This window comes from Puccinia triticina, chromosome 14A, assembly GCF_026914185.1.
Source record: "Puccinia triticina chromosome 14A, complete sequence".
NCBI lineage: Eukaryota > Fungi > Basidiomycota > Pucciniomycetes > Pucciniales > Pucciniaceae > Puccinia > Puccinia triticina.
Window position 1 is genome coordinate 3,098,303 of NC_070571.1, and position 10,249 is coordinate 3,108,551.

The 10,249-nt window shown below is 48.6% G+C and overlaps 1 protein-coding gene across 1 annotated transcript; it reads left to right on the forward strand.

The window, feature by feature from the left end:
* Positions 1-9,838: 9,838 nt before the first annotated feature.
* PtA15_14A299 (uncharacterized protein) lies at positions 9,839-10,249 on the forward strand (the record flags this gene model as incomplete). The annotated part of the gene is made up of 1 exon (XM_053162999.1): positions 9,839-10,249. The coding sequence occupies one exon, from the start codon at positions 9,839-9,841 to the stop codon at positions 10,247-10,249; it is 411 nt and encodes a 136-aa protein (XP_053026970.1).

Sequence of the window (10,249 nt, forward strand, 5' to 3'; positions counted from 1 at the left end):
TTTTGCATGACAAAAGAATAAAGCCTTGAGAATTCTGTCATTGTTGACTTTGGTGGCCGTGGTGAAATCTGTGTTGACCAGAGTTTTATTAAGATGGCTGACTGGACTGAGACCTTGAAGTGATTCGAGTAGAGCTTTCCTGCGGCACAAGTAGATCGTGGTGACGGTAGCTAGAATTTTTTCATTTGGGTGGGTCTTCTTCATTGCTTCAAGGATTGCCGCAGGTTTCAAGCCGGCTTCGCCTAGTTTCTTCATTTCTTCATGCAGAGAAGGGGTGAGCTTTTGATTGGACGTGTGGGCGGCAGGATACAAAGTGGGCAAATGATTGTGAGCTGGATTCGTGACCGTGAATTTCCAGACATTCCTCTTTTTTTGAAAATAGGCGGTGGCGGAGAATAGGCAGTTGATTAATCTGGTTGACGCTGTGGTTGCTTTTTCTTTGCCTGGTCTTCTGTTTTGGTTGGGATTGCCACCCCTAGAATAATAACCAAGCCGCAGAAAAATAAGGGTAACAATCAGCCCAAAAAAATCAAAAAGGGAGCCGGAAATTTCATATTGGGAGTCAGAATTTTAAAGATGGGAGTCGGATTTTTGAAAATGGGAGTCGGAATTTTATAGATGGGAGTTGGAATATTAAAAAGGGGGGTTGGGTGATTTGCGCAGGAAAAAAGGAGGAACCAGGGCGCTTGGACAGCGTAAAACATCAGACTCACCTGTCACACTTCCAAATTGACAGCTCTGTTTATGAAGCTTAGGGCAAAAACCCGTCAAAATAAGGGTTTTTAGCCCTAGCACTATAACTGTGCTGATGTAAACACTGGTAATTTAAATTACCAAGCTTGTTACGTGGCAAATATGGCCACTACAAGGGTTTTAACACTCTGTAACAGAGGAGGAATTAATTATGTAATTAATAATATGTAATTATTAATTACAGGGAATTAATTTGGCGTAAAAGTAGGTGGTAAGCGCTTAAACTGATTGGCTGCTTGACAGAGGCGGTGGTCTTACTGCAACTACTTATAAGGATAAAGCTTTAAATATACTAATAAGGGATTTTTGATGATTTAAAGGGTTTAATCCAGTGGATTTTACGTGCTGGGGAAGGTTTATAAGGAAAAGTGGCTACAAATGTAGCAGAGGAGAATATTCACGGCAAACTTACGTTTATGGGTGGTGAATGGTCTGGGGGATCTTTTCCTGAGGGCCAAATAGGCCTCTATTTATAGAGGGGACTTCAGTGGGCGTAAACACTGAGTCCTTTTCTCCCTATGGGAGTATCCAGGGCTGTAGCCGTGAAAAGGGCTTGGCTGTGGGTATTTCAATTGTATTAAAATAGACTAATTTCCCTGACTCTGTCACATGACATGTTTATAACCAATTGTCATGTGAAAGAGCTTCAGTAGAAGTCTACATAATACTTTCACGGGGTATTTTTACACGAGTAATATTACTCATTATTGTACAACAGTTTATTTTTATGTACTTTAATTGTTTTACTAATTTTTTGTATGTAATACTATTTTTGGGCGCTTTCTGTGGCCAATTCTTAATTATACAATTAGTACATGAAGGAATAGGAATAAGGGGGTACTTTAAGTGGGTGACCCCCCTTAATTTATGATGAGGAATCTGATTCTGCAATAATAATTTAATAATTATTATTATTTACTGAGTTATTGCAGTCTTTTGGATACTTGATGTATCTCTAAGGCTGACACAAATCTTACTTTTACCAGCAACACTCCTTCTGGTTGCAACAGCATACCCGTGACAGACCGCAAAATCCCTGAGTGCGGCGGATATCTCATCTGTAGTCGCGTATTCGGCATTGGGAGGCACAGGGAATGTGTAAAGCGGATCTCCAGACTCCGGATCAACTTCAAACTTGTCCGCATCAAAAATTTTGACAAAATTGGCGGCCGGAATCGGATTATCACTTTCATCGTCTTCTGCATCTATTTCGTACTCAGAATCATCATTTTCTTCAATTATTTTGGCCAATTTTTTCTCAGTCTGATCAGCAGTAGTTTCAAGCACATTTTCATCTAGATTTTTAATTTTTTTTGGCGAGTTTTCTTGGGTTTTTTTTTATTTTTTTTCAAATTTTCTTCATTATTATCATCTAAACTACAAGTTTTATCAGTATTATCTAATATATTTAAGCAGGATTCTAGCATTATTTCCTCCTTCAGCTCTTCATAGATTTGATCTTGAGTTTTTTCTTCCTTTGGCTCACTTTCATCATCTTGAAATTTTTTTTCTTCTTGTTGATTTTCTTCTTCTTCTTCATCTTCACTTTCATGTTTTTCTATTTCTTCTTTTTGGTGAGCTTCAATAAGCTCCTGAGTGAGTTTGAGGAGCTCGGGATCGACAGCGTCGTCGGATCGGGAGGCCGGTGAGGCGATTTGGGTGAGAGGGAGGGCGTTGCTGGACATCTTAGTTCGGCTAGGGGTCACGGAGCGGGGTGCAATCAATCAGACGTGCTAGAAATCGGCTAGAATCGAGTCCGGGTGCGCTAGGATCGTCGGGACGGTTTTCGAACGGCGGCGGGTGGTCTACGGCGGTCCTGGTTCCTGGTGGGAGTAGCGGGAGTCGAGGGGGGCATCTACACGTTGATTCCCACGGGTGTATGATTGGGGGATCGACTCCCGTTCTGGAGCGGGGGATTAGACCTCCGACTCCCCCCGGCGGACTTAAAATATCCAGATGATTATTTTGGAAATTTAATCGTCCGACTCCCGTTTGGGATTGCGGAATTACAATTCCGACTCCCAAAACGCCCCCGGGTCAAAATGCGGTCACGAGGACCCGGGGAAGGCGTTGCGCGGCGGTCCGCGCAACGTAAACTCCTTTTGGGAGTCGATTTTGTAATTTGAGGGAGTCGATTTCTCAACCCCCTTTGATTGTTTCACCCAAAATAAAATGTAATTCAACATATTGCTGGCGTTTGTCAGTACATCAAAATAAACCCAGCCAGCCAACCACCCACCTCTTGATCAACCAAGAAAGTGAATGGACAAACTCGCCCTCCACTCAATGACCACCCACCCGGTCATCAAGTGGCTATAGCCTATGACCCACCTCACCCACTCAATGACCCAGTCGGCCGTTGAGTGGATGTATTGTAGTCCACCCAATGAACAGGACGGTCATTGAGTGGACTCATATCCACTCAATGGCCCGGTTGGTCATTGAGTGGACTTATCCAAGTTTATTAAATCCAGAGAAACACAGAAACAAAGATCAAGGGTTCCCCCTACAAATCAACCAAATTACAAAAAAAAAAATGCAAGGGTTCCCTCTTTAAAAAAAACCAATTACAAAAACATGCCTTCTAAACACAAAATCCAAACATCACAAACTGGACCCACTATCCATCCCTGTCTAGCAGGGGTTAAAATAGTGGGTGGATGGCCCCCAGCGCGCCGCATTGAAGGCATTATGCAAAGGGGGGCCACCGAGTAGAGCCCCTCAAACTGCGCAAGTGCAACAGCGGAGGGGGTTGAGGACGAACCGCACGCTGGAAGTACAGCGGCAGAGGACGCCTGGGAGATTATCCAAACACACAAGGGCACCCCCTTTTATATGCGTTCCACCAGCAAGCTTGCCTCAACTCCGCCCTGCATGCTTCTTGACGACAACGCCACCACCACCGCCACACCCCTGAAGTATGTATACATATCTGACGCAACACTGACTACGACTCAACAGCTCGTTCCGGTCAAAGCCCCTGGCTCCTTCTCGCCCTCGGCCCAACTCGACGGGCTGTCGCAAGACCAGCAGCTGGCCCAGCAACAGCTCGCCTACGAGACCCTTGCCCGGATCAAAGGCGCCTCGGCCGTCCCGCTCGACCAGCAGATCTTGAGTGGCAGCATCCAGGACTACCGCTCCAACCTGGCCATGAGCTTCATTCCCAATGGGATCCATGCGCTCAACGGGCTTCCCCTCGGCGGGAGCATCCCAAACACGGCTGCCGGCTTCCCCCTGGCCCCCACCGCGATGGTCGCTAACAAGTCCGGCGGCACCTTGCTCAACCGCGAAGCCGGCTCAACAACATGCACAGCCCCTCTGCCTCCAATGACGGAGATGCAACTCCTGCTGAAAGAGCTCTCTCGGGAGCCAATGGCAGAAGATGAGAAGCAGCACCAGCAGTACAAGGAGGAGGACCAGCAGCTGGCGGCGGCCGAGTTCCGTCCGCTAGTGACCTACTACACCACCGTCCCGCCACCGATCAACCAGCTCGACCCGCACCGAAGACTGGTCAGTGCGGTCTCCGACCCGGCCCGATTGAGAGAAATCCGCAAACGGTTCGACTCCAACACGCTCAGCCAGGAAGAGATGGACCAGATTGCGAGCGAGCTGCTCGAGGAGATCATCTACCTCTCCTCGGACTACATCGGCCCAGAAGCTCTTTGAGAGGTGCTCGCACCCAATCAAGATGCTCACGCTCGAATGCTATGCGCCCCATCTGGCGATCATCGGCTGCCACAAGAACGGGACCAGGGCGGCGCAGAAGATGATCGACTGTGCAAGCAGCGCCAAGGAGATGCGGCTGATCTCCCAGAACCTGCGTCCCTTCGGCCCCCCGCTCCTGCTCGACTCTCTTGGCAACTACGTGATGCAATGCTGTCTGCGCTTTGGCGCGCCTGTAAGGACTCCAATTTGGGGTCCTTCACTGTCTGTCCGAGTAGGGGCGCAGAGGGTGAACCTTGAGGGAAGTCTGGTTCACGGGGCTATGTATTGCTCAGGGTGGAAGGAAAAACTAGCCGGGAGAGATATGGGCGCAGGGATCTCTCAGTAAATACATGAACAATCGGGGAAGAGGAGAAACAACTGGGAATGAGGAAAAGGGCAAAAGGGAGGAAACGGCTTACCTAGCCGGGAGAGATATGGGCGCAGGGATCTCTACCGGCTAGGAAGGTGGAAGAGGGCCGGATGATATAGTCGAACGGGAAATGCGCCTGTGATTGTCCTTGTGAAACCTCGCGGTACGCGGGGGCTTCACAGCGCCCTACATACAACGACTTTGTGGTTGATGCGATCGTCGATCGGTGTTGGGAGGTCGGCCAGACCCGCTTTGGCGCCCGCTCCGTCCGCACCTGTCTCGAGTCCAAGCACGCCTCGCCGCTCCAAATCAAGCGAGTCGCGATCGCGGTGATCCTGAACTCGATCCCGCTGGCCACGAACCCGAACGCGACCTTACTGCCGACCTGGCTGCTCGACTCGTGGGGGCTCCCGGGGAGACACCGGCTGCTAGCCCCGCGCCTGCATCTCGCCCATCCGTGCACTCACAAACTCGCCTCCGTCACCGTGCTCAGGATTATCAACCAGACCTTCGACCCCGCCGCCTCCACCATCCTGCTTGACGCCATCTTTGCCGGCCCCGGGAAACAAGTGCTCGAGGAGATCCTCGCAGACCAAGCCCACGGCGTGGCCCTCATCTCCAAAACTCTCGCCGGACCCGCTGCCGCTCTCGAGGGCTCCCGGAGGCCCGCGATGGCCGAGAAGGTCAAAGACATGCTCGTCGCCTTGCGCGTCCAGCACATCCCTGGTACGCATCCCTCTCCCAGCCCCCCTCTTTTTTTGTTGTTCTGGCTGACCCGTGGGTTCTGGGACAGCGTACAAGAAGCTGGCCGAGGAGGTCGGCCTGCCCCCGATGACCAGCGCGGGGCCCAGTAGCAGTAGCAACGGGATGACGAGTGCGGGCGCAGGGGGCAGCATGCCGGTGCGCAGCGGGTCGGGCGTCGGCATGGGCAGCAAGGGCCGGACTCCTACGGCGGCGGGAGGCGACGGCGCTGGCACCCTGTGGTCCTCTTTCTCCGGCACGCCCTCGCCCAGCCCCGCGAAGACTATCAGAACCGCCGCTCGGACCCCCGTCGCTGCTGTCGGCCCCAAATCACCCCTCCTCTCGCCCGCCAAACCCGCGGATCACTTCCTTGTCACCGCTCCGTCTCCTGCTCCCGCTGCATCGCGCTCCCCCAGCCCCGAGTCTTCTTGACCTTCTCTCTCCCACTCCTTCCTCCCTTCTCCACTCGGTCCTCCGCTGCCCTCGTCTTCCCCCCTTCTGTGGCCCTCTTTTTTTTGTTTGGTGCTTGGTTTTTGTGCCAGTATTATTGTCTCTTTTGTTGATCTATAAGATGGCTTAAACACACTTATTTATTCTGTTTAGTTTATTTTCTCTTTGTTTCTTTCTCTTTCTCTCAGTAAAAGAAAAGGCATACACTCTCTTTAAACAAGAAGAATAAAATACATGCATGAATAGATATCAATATATTAATATCTTGACTTGATAGATAGAAGTATTGTGATGTGGTTGAAAAAATGCTATTTGTTTGTGTTTTAGTTTTTCAATGGAGAAACAATAGGTGAGTTCATGTTGGGGCATTTCAAGTCCCCAGCTAAAATTGATCTTGCTGTTTGATAAAATTGGGATCTTAAAAAGCCAAATAATGGTGATGAGAGTCCAACTTTCAGCAAGAACTGAAATTACATGATGTTAATTTTAATTAAAATTTTGCTGGTCCTGGCCCAATGTGAACTGGGATAATGAATAGCAAGATTTTATTTGAAACAAATAGTGCATTAGTAGACTAAATTGATCTCATATGTGTGTCTTGTCTGAAACCAGTCAGGTTTGTAGGTTCAATTCAATTGAATCATAGTTTGCTGCATGGAAAAGGTTTTGGTGGCTGGGGCACTTCATGTGTAATGTTTATGAATCAGACATGCAAGAAGTACAAAAATTCATTCATTCTCATATTTCTAGGGATATTGGCTGTGATGACACATCAAGGCCTTTCCTGATGATTGAGTTTAGGTGTTTGGTGGATGGATTGTATTTGCAGGCGCAGTGCGGGCTTTGGGGGTGAGGTCGTGGGCCCAGAAGTTGCAGATTTTATTAATTATAAAGGAATCTATTTTTAATTTGCTTTTGATCATCATAATTTTGTCATTTCATCATCTGTGTAACCTCCTTGACACATTGATTCATAGATCCTACTACTTTGGTCATTTACTTTGACCTTGCTTATGCTTTGTGTGTATTAATATATGGGCCTTCTGCTTTGAAAGATAATTTATCAAAATTATCCTCTTTAGGTTTGTCACTTTTGCTGTGTTATTGATTGAAATGAATCTTGACCAAGTTTAAAGTCTTAGGATCATTTTGACTTCAGAAAAAATACAAAAATACCACAGGAAATTGACCTTTGCAAGGTGTGGAAGTGTTGATGTGAGGATGACATGTTTGATTTCATTTATGATGTGATTATTTATTTTTATAGAGTGGTGTGAAGTATAGACCCAAATACATTTTTTGGAGGGGGAATTATAAAATAAGTTTAGAATGACCAAATTGGGATCTGCAGCGGCGAAGCCGCTTTGGCCTCTAGTATCCACTCAATGGCCCAGTTGGTCATTGAGTGGAGTATGTCCCACTTGACAACCAACCGGGTCACTGAGTGGATACCTACTCCACTTGATGACCAACCAGGCCATCAAGTGGAGTATTTATCCACTCAATGACCAACCGGGCTATTGAGTGGATAAGTCCATTTGATGACCCGGTTGGTCATCAAGCAAGTGAAGTGTTGTATCCACTCAATGACCCAGTCGGCCGTTGAGTGGATGTATTGTAGTCCACCCAATGAACAGGACAGTCATTGAGTAGACTTATGTCCACTCAATGGCCCGGTTGGTCATTGAGTGGAGTATGTCCCACTTGACAACCAACCGGGTCACTGAGTGGATACCCACTCCACTTGATGACCAACCAGGCCATCAAGTGGAGTATTTATCCACTCAATGACCAACCGGGCTATTGAGTGGATAAGTCCATTTGATGACCCGGTTGGTCATCAAGCAAGTGAAGTGTTGTATCCACTCAATGACCAACCGGGCCATTGAGTGGATATATAAGTTAGAGATGGCATATGGCACCTGGGTAACTGTGGCGGGTGCAGGTACCCCCCTGTTTTTTCACAAATTCCTCACACCCGCACCCGCACCGGGCACCCGCCCTGGGAGGTACCCGGGTGCAGAGGGGGAGGTACCTGGGTATCACCTTTGATGGCCAGCTGACCGTTCATTGAGAGGTTTTATGCTCTTTGATGGCCAGCTGACCAGTCATCAAGAGTTTTTATCCCTTTTGATGACCGGTCAGCTGGTCATCAAGAGGTTGTATCCCTTTTGATGAGTCATGACCGGTCAGCCGGTCATTGAGAGTGTAGCCTCTTTGATGACCGGCTGACCGGTCATCAAGAGGCTGTAGGCTCTTTGATGACCGGCTTAACGGTCATCAAGAGGTTTTATCCTCTTCGATGACCGGCTGACCGGTTGTCGAGAGGTTTTATCCTCTTTGATGGCCGGTCAGTGGGTCATTGAGAAGTTTTATCCCTTTCAATGACCGGTCAGTCGGTCATCAAGAGGTATCCTCTTTGATGACCGGCTGACTGGCGGGTACCTGGACGGGTACCCGCCGTCCTCCCCACCAGAATTCTGGACACCCGCACCCGCCGGCGGGTACCTGTAGGGCCAAACGGGTACCAGGTACCCGGCAACGAGTACCCATTTGCCATCTCTAATATAAGTCCACTCAATGACCAACTGTTGGTCATCGAGTGGATACATTGAGCTAGTGGAGTGTTGTATCCACTTGATGAGGTTGGGAGTTGCAAAGGGTGGGTCTGATTTAGCTGCTGATATATTGGCATGTAAGAACTGTAATTTGTAATTATTTCATATTTTAGATATATTGGTTTGCCAAACACCATTGGCATTTTACCAATATAATTGTGAAATATGTTGCTGATTATATTGGTGCCAAACGGGGTCTTAGATTCTGATTCTACGGGTAAAATAGAGGGGTTCACAATAGGATTTTAATAAAATTTCAAAGCTCATTTTAAGGCCTTTATGAACAATGTTTTGGATTTTTTTAAGCTGTTCACATTTGGGTGTTCCTTGGCAATCAGATCAACTTCTACGTTTTCTGAAAATTGGTTCACAAAGTCCTTAAAATGGGCTCTAAAGTTTTATTAAAATCCTATTGTGAACCCCCCTAATAACCCAGGGTACCTCACTTACATGTACCCTTAATTATTATCCCTTCCTTGTGTAAACTAACTTTAAAGTTTAAGCAAGTGCATCACACCCAGTGTGAATGCACTTATGTATGCTTAAAGTCCGAGTTCATCACTGCCTTGCCATCATCCCACGTCTCCTCATCCTGCTCCCCCCTAGTGTCCGGTCCACACAGCACAAGCTGCTGCTGCTTCCCGCGCCATAGTGTAGAGCCTTTAATGCACCGATCAGCTGGTGAATCTGTGTTGCCATATGTGCCCGGGCCCCGGACCTCCTCTCTTCGGAATCCTCTCAGAACAAGAACTTGTACAACCACGGTGTGCCTTAAGGATGATGAGTTCCGAGAAATACTTGTGCGCAGAGACGGAAGACAGGCGGTCCAAGACGGTGATGATTTTCTCCACAGTGGCTCCAACCCCCCTGATGGTCTGTAAGCCATCTTCGAGCTCGAGCGAACCAGGCCAAAAGACGCAGAATCTGGTTTGGGTCATCATGAGAAGGAGCTGGCGGGGGAGACGGCCGAGTACACGCTCTGGGGCAAGAGGTATGACCGGAGCCTCTGGTCATGGACATCGATCCCCGGGAACTAGCGAGACAAGTGGGCTTTCTGGGCCTCCTGAATTAGGACGACGGTTAGCGAGGCCGCTCTACAGGTCCCCAGGCATCCCCGACCATCGCAGGTTCCACTCCGTCCTCAGTCGAAGTGTCGGGCGAAACGCACCCCGGGTAAATGAAACTCTGCAACTTAGCCCCAATGGTCTTCCTGGCACTCGCCCTTGTGGCCGTCTCCGGGGCCGCCAACGACCCTCTCGTCTGCGCCGCCTGTGGCGAACCAACCGCCGTTGAACTGGCGGACGTGCATTTCGCGCCCTGTGGGAGAGTGTTGCCCAACGGCGAAAAGTGTGAAGAGAAAATGAAGAAGAGATTCTTCCGGTGCACCCGCCCAGCGTGTAAACAACTCACCCGTTTCAATGAACAGTTCATGTCATTTTGTAGACACCTCGTGAAGGAGCACATAGAAGGGCCGCTTGATAACCCCACAATCCTGAAAGTTGCTAAACGTGCACCCCCCCAGAAGCACATTCCTCTGCCATTTGAAATACCCCCAATTGAGAAAGATGTTGGTGAAGGTTCCAGAAAGAAGAAAAAATCCCGCACCAAGTAG